This window comes from Schistocerca nitens, chromosome 1, assembly GCF_023898315.1.
Source record: "Schistocerca nitens isolate TAMUIC-IGC-003100 chromosome 1, iqSchNite1.1, whole genome shotgun sequence".
NCBI classification, from domain to species: Eukaryota; Metazoa; Arthropoda; class Insecta; order Orthoptera; family Acrididae; genus Schistocerca; species Schistocerca nitens.
The window spans coordinates 930,527,622-930,545,950 of NC_064614.1; the positions used below are offsets into that span (position 1 = coordinate 930,527,622).

At 39.1% G+C, this 18,329-nt stretch overlaps 1 protein-coding gene across 2 annotated transcripts in view; it reads left to right on the top strand.

Annotated features, from left to right (window-relative positions):
• The window catches only part of LOC126193450 (N-terminal kinase-like protein), a 138,119-nt gene that overhangs the window by 93,837 nt on the left and 25,953 nt on the right, over nt 1-18,329 (top strand). The window contains exons 14-15 of one of the 2 annotated variants that reach the window (XM_049932687.1): nt 5,489-5,617; nt 11,253-11,405. In XM_049932687.1, coding sequence (XP_049788644.1) covers nt 5,489-5,617; nt 11,253-11,405 — 282 coding nt within the window. The remainder of the gene's footprint in view (nt 1-5,488; nt 5,618-11,252; nt 11,406-18,329) is intronic. The other variant, XM_049932688.1, reaches the window with a different exon arrangement.

Below are 18,329 nucleotides of genomic sequence, written 5' to 3' on the forward strand. Positions count from 1 at the left end.
TTTTGCTATTAGCTCAGTGTCTGGGTAATTTTCTTGCATGGGTCATAAGTTTTCTGTCACCTAGCTTCCTGTCACATAGCTTCCTGTTCGTTTATATTACTGCTGCTTACTTGGATCTATGACAACGTGACTTATAACTGTGTGAGCTGGAGCAATAATAAAAGAATAGTATGGCCTTACAATTGTAAAACAACAATGGAACAGTACAAAATAATGATATTAATTATTGGACACTTTATACACAGGCACTTTATACACTCGAGGGTTAATTTAATGTAGATTTCCTGGCCACATTTAATATTAATATGCCACAAAATTTTCCCAATTACATGACTTACAAAAAAGTATGACGAATTTGGCCATGAAAAAAATATCAAGGGGAGATCTTTGTTACGAGAACCCACATAAGCCGCAGAAAATGCAACACACAGGTTGTCTCTGGTACTTTAGTCTTAAAATATCTACATTGTGATTTCTGCAAGAGCACCTCACTTACGTAAACTGATTTAGCTTCTGTCAAGAAATTAACTTTTTTACATGTTTTAATCATAGTCACTCACTAGTGTAAGTGTAAGAAGGAGGTGCACTGTTCAGTTCAGGCTAACTTCTTCCCCTCAGAGACAGCCAGACAGATGGCCTCACCAGCTGCAAATTACGAGTAATGTCCAGCACCACCAGGCACTCCTCTTCCCCAGTTGCATGGCCCCCCAACCCAGTATTGAGGTGAAAAAATCCTGTAAGAGTTGTGTATAGTTTCATAAACCCGAATGGAAGCATAAATTTTAAACTTCCATAGAAACTGAGGTGGAGATGTGCTCCAACCTTCATGCAAAAACACTGACGTGATACACACCCATCTCAAAAGGACAATCAGTTACATATCCAAAGGATGCCATTGCTCTCAGGTGTTTATTAAAAAATCATTCAATTGGCAGATGAGCAATATTACAGTATTCAGGTCTCTGTGCTGTGGGTAATAGTTTACAGGCTTGCTGTGATCGGGGGTGTCTACCCAATACTAGGTGTGTGTCTCACCAGACATCAATGTCTCCATGTTCTGAGTTATCTGTTGACCACAAAATCTGTCTGACAAGACCAAGGTTACATAGCCTGATATCATTGTGCCAAACTTTTAAGGTCTTCTCACCTATAGCAGTTCAGTGCATGGATCACAGCAACACATAAGAGAAAACAGCATTCTCACTAGTGCTTTTTCTAGCAGTAGTACACACATTCACACACAAACCACACTGACACCCAAGCACACACTCCTGTGGCCATGGTGGCAGGACTAAGTGTTTAGGTATCTGGTTGTACGTATGTGTGTACTAGTGCTAGCAAAAGGGCTAGTGCTCGAAAGCTAGTGTGAATGCTTTTTTCTATTATGTGTTACTGTGCTCCACGCAACAATCTGCTATAGGCGAGTGGTTGTTTCCCTTATTTTCCATATTGCTCCAGCCAGGATTTTCCATTATTGTTTGACCTTTTAGGTTTGGTATTCTTACTCCCTTGCTTTGATTTTGGAGATATTGATCAAACTGTGTTACAAGAAGCAGTCTTTTGATTCTTCTGTCTGCCTGCTGAAGAGGTGTGTTATTCTTGTACTTTGTTTTACTGTTGTGGCTGTTCAATTCTAGGTATAGGCTGGTTAATCACTGCTACAGATACACAGTGCATGTAGATGCAGGTCATTGCAATTTCATTAACTGTCATCCTTGGTTGTCAGTGCAGGTTGTTTTTTGCTTAGGCGGTAGTTTTACAGGAGTGTCCCTAAATGACCATTTTCATCTTGGAGTACTGTATATATTGAGTGTGCCATTGTAGAGTGACTGAATTGTTGGGACCTTAATACAACACATGGGATTAAATATGTAAGCTCAACTTTTGGATTGATGAAACTCACTGCTATTTACTCTTGTAGTTTTGGTACAGTGCATGCTTTCTTATGGAGTTCATCAGCTACTTTTATCATTGAGTAGCTCAAACTACAGGGTGTTTATAAATGAATATCAGGGTTTTAATGCTTTATATTATTTATTATATTAAACTTACAGTTATAAAGGATATGTCAGATGAAAGAGCAATTCGGACAGTTTTACCAAGAATCTTATAAATGTTCAATGTGAGCACCATTTGTTACACGGCACACATCAAGTCTATAGCCGAGTTCTTCCCAAACATTGATAAATATGTCTTCAGTGATTGTAGCAACAGCTCCTTCAATCCAGTTTTTTAATTCAGGGAGGTCTGCTAGTAGCGGAGGCACGTGCACACGATCCTTGATGAAGCCCCAAAGGAAAAAATTCGCATGGCATTGGGTCGGGCAAATGTGGAGGCCATGTAAAGCAAGCCCTGTCATTGCACGCCTTGCGGCCTATCCAGCACTTGGGTACAGTGAAGTTCAACCAATCAAATGACAAATGGTGCTCACATTGAACATTTATAAGGTTATTGGTAAAACTGTCTGATTTGCTCTTTCATTTGGCATATCATTTATAACTGTAAGTTTAATGTAATAAATATTATAAAGCGTTAAAACCCCGATATTCATTTATAAACACCCTGTATTTCTACCAGGAGTGTACCATTTCACAGCCTCTTGATTTTACTGACCCTGCAAGTCTTCCCAAGGTTTTATGAATCTAAAAATGTAACCATACAGTGTAGCCTTTCGTGGCTTGTAGCGAAGCAAGGAACACCAAATTTGTTATTAAAGTCAGTAATTTACTCAACGGACCATATTTTTCAGTACAGGTATTTCGTTCATTCTAAGCAAGTGTCGATTTGTGACGTTATCATCCAGATACGAGTTGACTGTAATCTGAATCTGTTTTAGCAAACTAATAATTTCTCTCAGGCAATAAAATTTTATTGATTATGAAATAAAAGTTCTTGAAGTTTATTCAGGATCGGAAATGTTTAGTTAGTAAATGCCATAATTTATTTGTTTGATATAAAGGTGTTTTGAATTTTGTATGCTTTAAAAAAAAGTGTGAATTTATGTGCAGCTTTTACTCTGAGACGAGTTATCACTTAGAGTGCTAAAAGTGTTTGTGTACAGTTCGCGGACCTATGTGGTGAATTTTATTTTGTGATCTTGACCTGAATGGAGAGTAAATCCAGTTTCATTTAAACTTTACGTGGGATAGACACATCACTTTATTACAAAAGAGTCGTTTAGCCCATTAGGGAAAACTTAAACCTGCGTGCTCGATTTACGTTACACGCTAGTGCGTGATCGAGCCGTCCAGTAAATCTCGTACAATAGTTGCAGATGCATTTGGACTTAATGCATGAAGTTGGAAATTAATTTTTGGGCACATGCTGATTTTGACAAAAAATGAACCGAAAATTTATTCAAAATATCGAGAACCCGTTTTGATTGAGATATATATCACCTTGTTGATTAAGTTGCCTAGCAACACTGTAAAGCAGCTTAAATAATTCATTTGAATGATTTTGACGTAGTAAGGCCCATTACACACACAAAATGTTACACGAAGTTACTGACCGCATCAGACTATGAGTGTGTGTTTCTTTCCATAAATGCCAATAAACTGGCAGTTTCAGAAGTTAAATTATTAATGGTAGTGTAACTTCATTGATTGTCCTACACCGCTGTGGAATTTGTTGTATCGTATCTCTTCACAAGAGATCTCAGGAAGCCGGGATAAACAAGAAGAAGAAAGATTAAAGAAGAGGCATTGGTATATTATGTTGTGACGATTTTAGTCTGTGGACCATGGCATAAGACATGTTTTTTTTTGCCTTAGAGCATGCCCTAATGCCCTGTCAACCAACATCACCAAGAATATAGAAGTGGACTGTTTGTCAAAGATGCTTTCCTCTCATTTAATCACATTACATACATTCTTTACCACTGAGTGCCATTTGTTACTGATATTTTATTTCATTTTGAAAGACTGCAAAGTCCCATGGCTGTTGGTTGGGAGTACTGGTCAGTGGATTACCTAAACCCCCTGGGAATGTTTTTGGTTGTAGTTATATGATCTGTAAACATCCCATAAGCAGCAAGAGAATTAAAAGATGACACAGCCTCAGCCAATTTAATACAACTAAAATGTGATGGATATGCCTAAGTTTACCTGAAAACAACTGTTTCACTTCAGCAGTCAGGTGTTTCGTCAATGTGACACATTTATAGATTGAATATTTTTCTTTCCATAATGCTGAATACCATCCTCGTGATCCCAACAGTTAAGGTATGATCCCTGTTGTCTGTGATACACATTGTTCCATGGCAGTTATTGTAACATACCAAGCATATACTTGGGGCACTGAGTAACTCCAACAGTGTCCTTGTGTTCCCCAATTCTTTTCTTAGATGCTTGGGCAGCAAGCTGTACAAAATTTCTGAACAGAAAGTACAAATACTTCTTCTGTGGACTAAAATGTTTTTGAGATTTCCCAGAAAAATTACCTGTAAGATCTTGGTCAGTCTCTCTCTCTCTCTCTCTCTCTCTCTCTCTCTCTCTCACACACACACACACACACACACACACACACACACACACACTCATCACCACCACCAATTATAAAGTTTTGAATGATTTTGGTCCTGGGTTCTTTAGCTAGGAACTAGTGATCGCCAGTTTTCTATTACTGTAAACCCTCCCCTATTCACTTACCCTACCTCCAACTCCAGTCCTAGAGAGAACATATGATACAGCTAGGCGGTACATATATGTTATTGGTCAGGTTAATGCCAAATCTTAGATGGGCTTAAATGGCAAGCTGTCATGTGGTGGTGGTGGTGGTGGTGGTGGTGGTGGTGGTGGTGACCATCATCAATTGAAATACAAATTTAGGTTTACAACTACGATGTGAAGGAGAAGTAAATGTTTTTTAAAAGTCCTTAAAATTTTTGTATGTAGAATCCAAGATATTGTTGAAAGCGCGCGCGTGTGTGTGTGTGTGTGTGTGTGTGTGTGTGTGTGTGTGTGTGTGTGTGTTTCTTTTGGGTGTTTTGGTTTAGAAGGTGCATGTTCTGAAGGAAGTATTGGCCACTACATCTGTTTCTTTGTGAATTTAGCTTTATGATTATTTCAGTAGTATAGGCAAACAATTGTTTATCCACCCGTATCTTCATTTCCTGCTAAGTGTATGACCTTCACAGCAAACCAGTATATAATCCAGATATCTATTTCTGATCAAAAGTAACATCTTATACTGCATGAGACAACATGTACAGCACTACAAGTGCTTATACATGTGTAGATTGTATTGTAGTGACACACACACACACACACACACACACACACACACACACACACACACTAGAAAATCTCTGTCTCGACCATTTGCACCATTTGCAGGAAGTGTGGTGTTGTTGATAGATCATATCAGAGGAAAGATAACAGCTCTGTCACTTAGCTACGTAGCTGCTAACATATTATTGAGTTGCTGGTGCTTTAAACTTCAAAGTTTAAATCCATTGAGGTTATTTAACCAAGATTTTATTTTACAGGCTCCTAGTGGCCAGATAGGAATGACAGAACCTCGCAGTCCATTACCTGGGCAGATAAGTGGTAGAACAGACAGGAAAGGAACTGATGGCTGGGACATGGATGAATGGGGCAGTCTTGAAGAAGAGCCTGTAAGTTTTTTTAATGTTTAAAATAAACTCTTTGTTCAGTAAATAAGAAATTAGTTATGACTTTCCTGTACATCTTTGGAATCCATTTATTTTTCTTTCTTCCTCATTGTTTGATCTCTACCTGCTAGCTCTTTGTTTAATGTTGCAATGAGTATTGCTGTTTAAGTTAGGAAAGTGGATTCAGAAAGGTCAGTGGTTGATTTCACCATACATACTGTTTTTTGTATGATGTGGATAAATGTGGAAGGCTGTACAAGGGAAATAAACTTCAGTACTGTATAAAAATGAGAGGAACACTGAAAGACTTAAGTCGAAACACAGCCTTTGGAGTGGATGACATTTCTTCAGCATTATTGAGATCCTTATAAGAGCCTGCTATGACTGAACTGTTCCACTTGGTGTGCAAGATATAGGAGACATTAAAAAATAATGTTAGACTTCAAAGAAGACCGTAAGAATTCCAGTTTCAAAGAAGGCAGTTGATGACAGGTTTGAATATTCCCAAACAATCAGTTTAATAGTTCATGATTGCAAAATACTGATACGTTATTTTCTGGAGAGTGGAAAAACCGATTGAAGCTGACTCAGGAAAGATCCATTTGGGATCTGGAGAAATATAGGAAAGTGCAAGACAATGCTGACTGTTTGGCTTTATTGGAAAATAAATTTGAGAAAAGCAGACCTATATTTAAAATTCTGAAAATATTGAAAATACAAAGATGGAAATGTTCTCTATGACTTGCACTACAATCAGACTGCTTTGATGAGTCAGAGGACATGAAAGAGAAGTGGTATTTGAGAAGGGAATGAGACAAGTTTATAGTCTATGACCAGTGTTATTCAATCTGTACTTGAGCAAGCAGCAAAGAATGCTAAGGAGAAATTTAGAAAAGCTATAACAGTTCAGGAAGGAGAAATGAAAAATTTGAGTTTTTCCAACAACATTGTAATTCTGTCAGACAGCAAAATACTTTGTAAGACCAGTTGAATAAAATGGATATTGTTGCAAAAAGAGGCTACAAGATGAAAATCAACAACAGTAAGACAAAGTTAATGGAGCTGCTGAGGGAATTAGATTAAAAATTTACATGAAACTCTATAGTGTATCCATGTGTCTTCTTTCACATTTCTCAAAGTGTTTGCAATGAGTAAATTGTGCTCCATACAAAAATTCTACTGAGTGGCTTCCCTGTCATTCCCTTCACTGAGTCTGTGATCTCCTATTTTTCCTTCTCTTCCTTTTCCTACTATCAAATTCCAGTCCTCCATCACAATTATTTTTGTCTCCGTTGGACAGGTTTTTTTTATCTCATTGTACGAGGGCGGTTCAGAAAGTAACCTCCGATTGGTCACAGTGCGGGTTGTGGGGGGAGTAGCGACGCCATCTGTGCGTTCACGCACTCAACAGGTCAGTCGGCATCAAGCCGTGGTCGAGTGAACGTCGTACCTGCGCTAGTTTAGTTTTTGTGGCAGTTTGAAATGTGTGCTGCAATAGAAAACCCCGCCAAATGTGAAGTGCGTGCTGTCATAAGGTTTTTTTCAGCCAAAGGATATTCTGCAGCAGCTATTCATCGTGAGCTTTGTGCCGTGTACGGACCAAGAGTTATGAGTGAAGGAGTTGTCCGTGAATGGGTACGTTTATTTAAAAGTGGACGAGAAAACGGTATCGTTTTTTTGCACGATAACGCCCGTCCTCACTCTGCTCGCAGAACAACGGCCCTTCTTGAGTCCTTCAAGTGGGACGTTATCAACCATCCACCTTACAGCCCAGACCTGGCGCCAAGTGATTATCACCTCTTCATGCATTTGAAGAAATGGCTCGGGTCACAGCGGTTTGATGACGACGAAGAGCTCAAAGATGCGGTCACAGGCTGGCTCCAGGCACAAGCGGGTGATTTTTATGCAGAAGGAATTTCAAAGCTTGTGAAGAGATACGATAAGTGCCTCAATCGCTATGTAGACTATGTAGAAAAATAGTGCAAAGATGTAGTTGTAAGATGTATATATTAAAATATTTTTATTTAACTTGGTGTATTTTTTTAAATCAACCGGAGGTTACTTTCTGAACGGCCCTCGTACATTCTTTCAGTCAATTCATCATCTTGCAGTCCTCTTAGGAATAAAGACTTGTACTACTATTTTGTGTTTAGCTTTGTGTTCATGTTGGTGTATCTGAAGATAAGGCAGTGGAATTGTAGAATGGAACATCGGGGTTAACTAAATTACTTCAAAATATGAAGACTGAGTAAAATTAACATCAGAACAGGTGTTTATTCCAAAGGAACAGAATAGGAAGGAAACTCAGATATAAGATGTATTGTAAACAAGAAAATTAAAAAGAAAAATTTTGATAAATTAAAAATATTACATGCACTTAAGGAACTTCAAATAGAACATCAGGGCTAGTTTTAAAAAATAAACAAAATATATTCCATGGAAATAAATCATGTGTATGCACTAGAGTGCCCAAATTTTGATGTGCAAGGAGAAGACTCTAAACAAAGAGTGACAGAAATTGATAAATGATAGCAGTTTCTGCTACAACAGGATAATGTGGAAGCTTCATGTAAAATTAGGACAAAAACAAAGAACATTTCTTTGTTGGAAGTGACGAGTGCCATAGATTATTAAAATCTGCTGTGAACAACGACAGCTTTATCCAGAGCACATTCTTTCTGCAGAAAACAACTAAAAATTGCACTTCACAAGGATCAAATGGAAATAAAAATTAAATATACTATATTTTATCTATCATCGATGAAGTTATACTGGATGCAACAGTCCTAAAACACTTTTGAATTGTAAGTAATCACAGATTAGTACAATTTAGAATACAAAGAGAGACAAATATAGACAGCAACAAACTTACTAATCAGGAAACCAGAAACTTTAAATTATTAGAATTTCAATAAATGGAGATGGACCAGATTTTCAAAAAAGGGATGCAGGAAAAGATGGGCAAGAGTTTTAGCCAGAAGCTAATATGCTCAGTTAAACAAGAACACTGAAATTTCTTCGAGATGTTGAGGTAAATTCAAATGAAAATTTGATAAGAGAAACATTTCGAAATAATAAGAGTAAGAAGAAAACAGAACAGAAATTTATATTTTCATGTGTTAAGGCAATGGACAACAATGTAAATATTCCAGAAGTAACATTAGATGTTATATATCTTTTTCTTCTCTTCAGGTGTTAGGCAGGAATTGCCTGTTATGGTACCCATCTCTGTCGGGGTCTTCTTCCGTTTCTTCTCCCATGGCACTTATAATTTCTTGCCTTTAAGGGACATCTCTCACTCTCCATTCTTTATAGATGTTCGTTCCATTTTCTTCTGTAATCTAGAATTTTATCATTGGGGCTAAAGATTTGCAGTTCTTCTCTAATATCTCAATTTCTTAGCCTGTCTTCTATTGTGCAATCTTTAACACCTCAAAGGAATTTCATTTCTTGTGCCTGAATCCGGCTTTCTTGTCTCTTGGTAATCACCCAGAGCATTGTGGGAAGTGCAACGGTTTTGTAAAATTTAATTTGAGTGTCTTTCCTGGTTTTGTTTATTACGTTTCTGTTAATTTTTCCACATATCCGGCTGAATTTACTAAGCTTAATTTCAATATCTCTGCTGTAGCCATATGTCATTTCACATCCGAGATAAGTGGTTTACTTGCTCTAAAATCTTCTCATCTATCAATATTTTTGTTCTGATTGGTTCTTTTCCCATAAAAGCCATTCATTGTCTTAGTTTTTTCCTTTTTAAATTTCCATGTTAAATTTTGCACTTATTTGTTTTAGCAAGTAGATTCCTTTCTGAAGGTCATCTTCCTTATGTGCTAGGATCAGCATATAGTAAATTATTTAAAAGAATGTTCCTCTGTAGGTAGATGCCTTTCTGAAATTCTGATTTCCATAGAGGGAAACATTCCACATAGGAAAAATATATCTAAAAACAAAGATGATGTGACTTACCAAATGAAAGTGCTGGCAGGTCGATAGACACACAAACAAACACAAATATACACACAAAATTCAAGCTTTCGCAACAAACTGTTGCCTCATCAGGAAAGAGGGAAGGAGAGGGAAAGACGAAAGGATGTGGGTTTTAAGGGAGAGGGTAAGGAGTCATTCCAATCCCGGGAGCGGAAAGACTTACCTTAGGGGGAAAAAAGGACGGCTATACACTCGCACACACACACATATCCATCCACACATATACAGACACAAGCAGACATATTTAAAGACCATTTTGTGTGTATGTTTGTGTTTGTCTGTGTGTCTGTCGACCTGCCAGCACTTTCATTTGGTAAGTCACGAGGGAAACATTCCACGTGGGAAAAATATATCTAAAAACAAAGATGATGTGACTTACCAAACGAAAGCGCTGGCAGGTCGATAGACACACAAACAAACACAAACACACACACAAAATTCAATTTTATGTGTGTGTTTGTGTTTGTTTGTGTGTCTATCGACCTGCCAGCGCTTTCGTTCGGTAAGTCACGGAAACATTCCACGTGGATATGTGTGTGTGAGCGAGTGTATACCCGTCCTTTTTTCCCCCTAAGGTAAGTCTTTCCGCTCCCGGGATTGGAATGACTCCTTACCCTCTCCCTTAAAACCCACATCCTTTCGTCTTTCCCTCTCCTTCCCTCTTTCCTGATGAGGCAACAGTTTGTTGCGAAAGCTTGAATTTTGTGTGTATGTTTGTGTTTGTTTGTGTGTCTGTCGACCTGCCAGCACTTTCATTTGGTAAGTCACATCATCTTTGTTTTTAGATATAGTTTTCCTACGTGGAATGTTTCTCTCTCTATATATATATATATATATATATATATATATATATATATATATATAAAATCAAAGATGATGTGACTTACCAAATGAAAGTGCTGGCAGGTCGACAGACACACAAACATACACACAAAATTCAAGCTTTCGCAACAAACTGTTGCCTCATCAGGAAAGAGGGAAGGAGAGGGAAAGACGAAAGGATGTGGGTTTTAAGGGAGAGGGTAAGGAGTCATTCCAATCCCGGGAGCGGAAAGACTTACCTTAGGGGGAAAAAAGGACGGGTATACACACACACACACACACACACACACACACACACACACACACACACAAGCAGACTATATATATATATATATATATATATATATATATATATATATATATATATTGTTTCATTAATGTAGATGTTGAACAAAGTTGGAATGAATGTTAATGGAGCATATCTAAATCATCTGTGTTACACTGATGGCATTGTACTGTTGGAAAGGGAGACTACAGTAAACTTGAAGAGTTACTTTGAAATCCTCCTTCCCTATATAGCTATTAGAATTAGTTGGCAATATGTCCTCATTCCAGTTAAATAAAAAAGACTCCAGAGGAATTCTCTAAAAAATTGTATCAAATATAATCTGTTGTTGGCCAGAATTCCTTCATGGTCATGTCACTTGGTCTTTTATTTGGGCAGTTTAATTGTGTATACGCGCGTGCCTCCCCCCCCCCCCCCCGCCCCCTCACACACACACACACACACACACACACACACACACACACACACACATATTCAAAAGCATGAAGCATGATCATTGAGCCATCCTGCTAACAGTTTGTTTTTTTGCTTCTGTTTCGTCAGGCATTAGAAGGTAGTGAAGCATGTACCTCTGGAGGCGACTGGGGCTCACCTGATTTTGTTGCTGTGGAAGGAGCCGCCACAAAATCAGCTAGTAGTTACAGTTTTGGAGAAACTGCAAAGGATGAAGTGGCTGGCCTGACTGTAAAATTACCTGTGAGTCAGATTTCATCATTGTTTATGGCCTAAATATGCAATTCTTGCTGCAACTATTGTCCTAAATTTACAGTGAAGTAATGTATCATACAAGGTATGTAAATAAAGTAATGACACTGATAGCATAGTGTTTGATCTGATAAAGCTGGTGATGCTGGACTTAATGGGGGGACAAGTGAAAATATGTTATGCCATAAGTGCGTGCTGGACCGCGTTAGTGTCACATCGGTTGTCCGGAGCTCTTTTCTTTACAGTAGGTGATTTTGCTTGTACAGTCTGACTATGATTAACATAAATTTCAAGCACTGGTTTGCAATCGCATTTTGCTTCAGACTTAGACACAGAGCAGGGGAAACATTTGAAAAACTTCATCAGGCCTATGGAGACAGCATTTTTGTCATTCGTCCAGCTTTTTTTGGTGGTTTAAGGCATTTGCAGAAGGAAGACAGTCAGTTGAAGGTGACTTTACAGTGGAAATCCTTCAGTTTCAAGAACTGATGCAAATATTGACAGAGACCAGGATTTTGTGCATGCATATCCTCGGTTGACAGCGAGAGTGATTGGGGCAGATTTGAATTCGAGTCACGCCACTGTTCATCAGAGACCAAACATTAAAGACAATTGGGAACTGCATTGCGATAATGTGTTTTATAACACAATTCCAGTAAACTGGTTTTTGGTCTGTAAGAACAGTCCTGTGGCTCCTCAGCCTCCTTCTTAGCCCAGCATGAGTCCTTGTGATTTTCTTCTGTTTCCGGGATTGGAAATGCACCTCAATGGATGTTGCTATGGAACACTGGACAACATTCAAATGACTATAACTGAGCAGCTGAAGATTATTCCAGTATTAGAGTTCCAGAATTGCTATGAGAAGTGGAAGAACCATTTTCAGCACTGTGTCGCTTCCCGTGGCAAGTACTTTGCAGGCGACAGTGCGCAGTTGTAACACTATTGGAATAAAACAGTTGCAGAAATTTTGAAGTGTTCGTATACAAACACTTTATTTACCAAGATCTCAACTGTTTGTTCAGTGATGACAAATTTTGGCAAATTTGAATTGCCACTTTCAAATCTGAAAATGCATCAGATTACAGGTTAATATTTGGCTTGAATATGTAATGTAAAAGAACAGAGAAGAGAACTGCACATTCAGAGTGCTAGATAGCAGAATTATAGCATTTGGATGATAATACTTTGATAAACCATAAATATTGTCTGAATAACAACATGAGATTACAATATTGTGCGTAAGAAGTTGTTCGACACCACTTTATCATCCGGTAGTTTTTAAACAATACTAGAATCATGTCAGAAATGTATGGTAATAATTCTCATGTATTCAAGTTTATGGTAAATATATGATGAAAACCTATGAACTTCAAGAATTGATTTTATAACATAAGGTATTACGAACTACTTTTGTAACATATGCTGCTAAATAATCCATTATGTAGATGTAGTGCTTATGAATGTTTGTAATAGCTGTCAGTTCCTATACAAGTAGAACCAATCCCAGGAATATATTACAATATGCAGTGTACTTGTCACAAGTTGTGACCATAGCATAACAACATGACGTGAAGTCATCATTGTTAATTACTCATAATAGCCCCTATCTGGGATTAATTCTCTAAGTATAGGACGTTGTGACAATTTCAAGATCATAAAGTGGCTAGATGAATGTGGGACATGGCACCTAGCCTGAGGTTTTGTATAGTATTGAAAGGTTGGCTTCTACTGATGGTCATAATATTCTTAATTCATTTGTTGATAGGTTATAATATTGGGGGGGGGGGGGTTGCGCGTGCATGCTAAACTCTATCTGAGCAGGCCATGAAGGTCCAATGGTACCGACCAGCTGCAGTGTCATGTGATCAGCACACTGCTCTTTCCGTCATCAGTTTTCATGACCGGAACCACTACTTCCCAGTCAATTAGCTCCTCAATTGTCCTCACCTGAGCTGAGTGCAGCCCTCTTGCCAGCAACACTTGGCAGACTGGACAGCCAGCTGGCTGTGCAATATGTGGCCCTCAAAATGGCATCTGTAATAGAGGTGCATTCCAAGGAGTGAGTTGTATTGAGTATCCTCTGACAAAAAACCAGAGCATCGCAGATATTCATAGGTGCTTGCAGAATGTCTACAGAGGCCTAGTACCACAGCAGTGTCACGCAAACCTGTTCGATCTCGTGCGTGACAACTGGCCCCACACAGCTGTAACTCCTGCAATGTTGGACACTCTCATTCTAGGTGATCGACGAATCACAGTCACACAACTCGCTAGATAACTGCAAGTCTATTGGCAGTGCTGACACATTCGTTCACCAGTTGGGGTACTTGAGGTATGACCCCCATTGGGTTCCTCACTACCTGGCAGAAGCCCATAATGAGCAATGAAGACCATCTGTGTGTAATTGCTTGTGCATTACAAGGCTGATCGTCATAATTTTTTGTTGAACATTGCCACAGGTGATGAAACATTGGTTCATCACTTCGAAATATTGAAACAAACTTCCAATGCCCATCTGCTTGGCCCAATGAAGAAGAATGCATTTCTTTGGAAGTAGTATGTGGATGATAGAGAGGTTATTGATGCAGCAAGACATTGGCTCTGATGTTGACCGGTAGGGTGGTACCATGTGGGCATACAGGCCCTCCCAGTAAGAAAGTGTAAAGCCGTCGGCACATGGATCGTGCTGTCAAACATCAACGTTGAGTGTGCAGAGTTCAACATGCTGCTGAACGCTCAGAAATGATGCAACTTGTGCATACAGAAATGATGCAACTTGTACATACAGAAATGATGCAACTTGTACATACTGTACTTGGGCCCCAACGTGGTGTACGTGATCACAATGCACTCCAGCGACAGTTGCAGGATGTTTCTAGTTCGTAAACCACACTGTTTTCTAAAGGGGCGTGCATAAAATTCACACGTTAGCTCTATTAAAACACACATTTCCTCCATTGCCCGTATACTAGTCACGTTGTTCTGTATGTAATATACACAAATAAAAACTTCAATATCCATGTACATGTTTTAAGATGAAAAGGAAAGTACCATGTCGAATCAGTAAGGACACAGGCTTAGAAAAGTTCCATTACAAACAGTGCAACCCAAATTTGCAATAGTTCTCCACTATTTCATCATTCCTACGTTTTAGTAAAATGCCAGAGTCATTCTTACTTGATCACTGTTCCTACCGAGTAGCAGAATCTTTGCAACATGTGAATTACAGATGTATAAAGATATTTTGCTCCTCTTTTTTTTTTTTTTTTACAAATAGTGCAAGTTGTCCTGTAGATTAGGCCAATCAAACGAACTCTCTCCTAAAATAAAAGGGTGAACTTATATTTACATAACATCAAATATTATAATATATACTTACATGAAACTAATAATAAAGCATCAGAACCTATTAAAAACGCGAAAGTTAGGGAAAAAAAATTTTGATGCAAGACTCGAACCACCGCTGTTACATACATCCAGTTCTGAAATGACAATGTTACTCACTACGCTAAACCAATGAAAGTTGTTTGATAGCCATTATTAGCATGTTGCACCTTGCTAAAAGCTTTCATCGTAGCTAAGTTACTAATTGAAATTTAATTATAACAAAGTGTACCAACAACAATGTGTTTTTGGTGGATCCTCAGTGTGTCGTTGCATTCAAATGGCATACTCTCATAATATTCAAGTTACAATAATTCTTTTGCCACAAATATGATGTTTCTCTTTTTTTTTTTTTTTTTTTTTTTTTTTTTTTTTTTTTTTTTTTTTTTTGCAGCAAATCACACAATTAACAACAGGTTTTCAGGTGATTCTCGATTTGCTGGTGCTCAGAAATGGCATATATACGTACAGGATTGAAATGAATGCCACTATGGCGCCTCACAACTACGTGCTGAAGGGGGATAGCATGCACATGACGTATGTAGCGTTGGGCTGTCTCATTGGTCAATGCTCAGACGCACGCTCAGAATATCTGACATGCTAGATATTGCTCTGCATATTCGGAAAGACACCCGAACGTGCTATTCCATGCTATGATGTCAGAAACTCAGCATGCAATGTTGCCATATATGACCGATTTGCGGTATGAAGGTATACACACACCAAAAATGTTCTCAGAACTCCTGAAGATAGACATTGACTGTGGATATTGTATCACAGACACAGTCACTTTGACTGTTCAGAGATGTCATTAAACCCGCCCAAAGATGTAAACAACCATGCATGAGCAGCGTCTATTAGATGGAGGGGGTCCGACAGCTGATCAGTTAGTCATTCCACCAGGGGAGAGCTACATGGCTCATGTTGTCTATAGTTCAACCAAGCCTAGACTGTCAATACCACGGTTCGATCACATCCACATTGTTACTGTGTGCCAGGAAGGACTCTCAATAAGTGAAGTGTCCAGGTCTCTTGGAGTGAACCAAAGCGATGTTGTTCAGACATTGAGGAGGTACAGTGTGTCTTGAACTGTCGATGACATGCCTCACTCAGGCTGCCCAAGGGCTGCTACAGCAGTGGATGACTGCTATCTACGGATTATGGCTCAGAGGAACCCTGACAGCAACGCCGCCATGTTGAATAATGCTTTTCGTGCAGTCACAGGACATCGTGTTAAGACTCAAACTGTGTGCAATAGGCTGCATGATGCGTAACTTCACTCCGAATGTCCATGGCGAGTCCATCTTTGCAACCACGACACCAATCAGCACAGTACAGATAGGCCCAATATCATGCCGAATGGACCGCTCAGGATTGAAATCAAGTTCTCTTCACAAATGAGTGTCGCATATGCCTTCAACCAGACAATCGTCGGAGACGTGTTTGGAGACAACCCAGTTAGGCTGAGCGCCTTAGACACACTGTGCAGTGAGTGCAGCAAGGTTTAAGATAACGACATCACTTGCCTGGGGCGGCTGGCGTGTTCTCCATACATGAAACCTATCGAACATGCCTGAGTTAGATTGAAAAGGGCTGTTTATGAACGACATTACCCACCAAACACTCTGAGGGATCTACGCCAAATCAGTGTCGAGGAGTGGGAAAATCTGGATCAACAGTGCCTTGATGAACTTGTGGATAATATGCCATGACAAATATAGGCATGCATAAATGCAAGAGGACGTGCTACTGGCTGTTAGCGGCACCGGTGTGTTCAGCAATGTGGACCACCACCTCTGAAGGTCTCGCTGTATGGTGGTACAATGTGTGGTTTTCATGAGCAATAAAAATGGTGGAAATGATGCTTATGTTGATCCCTCTTCCAGTTTTCTCTACAGGTTCCAGAACTCTCAGAACCGAAGTGATGCAAAACTTTTTTTGAAATGTGTACATAATACCACAAAGCTTAACTTCCTGCTGCTCTTTTTCCAATTTCAGTATACACCCTCACATATACAACACCGCTGTAATGACACTGATTGTTTGAATGATTGCTCAGGTTGACAAGTATGAGCAAGAGGAAGGGTTTGTTGTGCCTGGAGGGGTTAAGTTGTACAACACAATGAATAGGTGATGGGAGATATGTTAGAGAAGCAGGCAGGTGGCTCTCAATAAAAGTATCAAAACTGGTACTGAAAAGATGTCATTTATAAAATTGAGATGACAGAGCAGCTGTGAGTATAGGAGTTGGGATAAGTAAAAGATTTGAAAGTTTGGACAGAAGGGAAGTGAGTTGGAATACAGCAAGAAAAGAAATATACGGATAAAGGTACAGAATTATGGAAGGCAATTAGTGGGAACCTCAGGCAATGAGATTGCAGGAACAGAAGATATGCTGGAGGTACAGTTCTTGCCTGTTTAATTGACAGCTGTTGCCAGTGGGAGAATCCAATGGGCACAGGTACTGTAATAGTTCTTGAAAATGCTGTTGAGATGTACAACATATTGAGCATTCATTCAAATAAACAATAGAGTCATCATTCCCACTTAGAACACTGCTCAGTAACAACACAGCTGATATATAGAAAATGGCTTCTTTCATTGTAAACCTAACTTTTACAGGAGATGAAGTGCCTCAGATTGGACTTCAGTAGGAAATAGTGGGTGGTTAGGAATTGCCTGTCATCTGAGTCATCCACAACTGAATGAATGACTGGTGTGGTGCAAGACTGAGCGCTGGGTTGGCATAGAGATGAACTAAGACATTTAATAGGTGAATAAGTTGTGTGATGAGGATAGGATATCCATCATCTCATGGTGTGACGAATGGTAGTCGAAGCCCTGGTGAGGAATGTGTTAAAGTTCTTCAGTGCCTGGGTAATATTGGTTGGTGAAGGGGGAACAAGTCAGCAACTGGTTGACAGTCAAGGCAGGGGCAGTATTGTCACTATATTTGGCCAACTGCTGTTTCCCACTGCAGATACAAAGCCAAAGCCCTTCAGTGCCAAGGCTATATCATACAGATTTTTTAAATATGGAATTAATGTCAAAGTGGAGATAGTGTTGACAGCAATTGTTGTGTTTTATATGAACCAATTTTTTTTATGAAACTACTCATTTTTGAGTGCTGAAGATAAACATCTAGGAAGGAAAATTGTAGAGTTGAGTTGGACCAGGTGAAGTGGATTTGAAAGAGGTAAGGTTCTGGAAAAAATAGCAGAGAATGTCCTTTTAAAGGGCCCAGTGCATGAAACTTTCATCAGTGTAACTTATCCGGACAATGGGTTTTAGGTCTTAAGTGGATGTGGAGAATTCCTGTGGGTGGCCCACTAATGAGTTAGCATTAAATGGTGGCTTGGAGGTACCACATGTCAGTTCCATGGGTTTGTTTGTAAATTGTCATCATGGAAGAAATTATTGTGGTTTAGTATGCAATTTGTCGAACTGATTACATAGGAGGTTGTGGGTTTGGAGCTGGGGGAGGTGGGGGGGGGGGGGATGTACTGGGAAAGGTTAGTGTTCTGTGGCAGC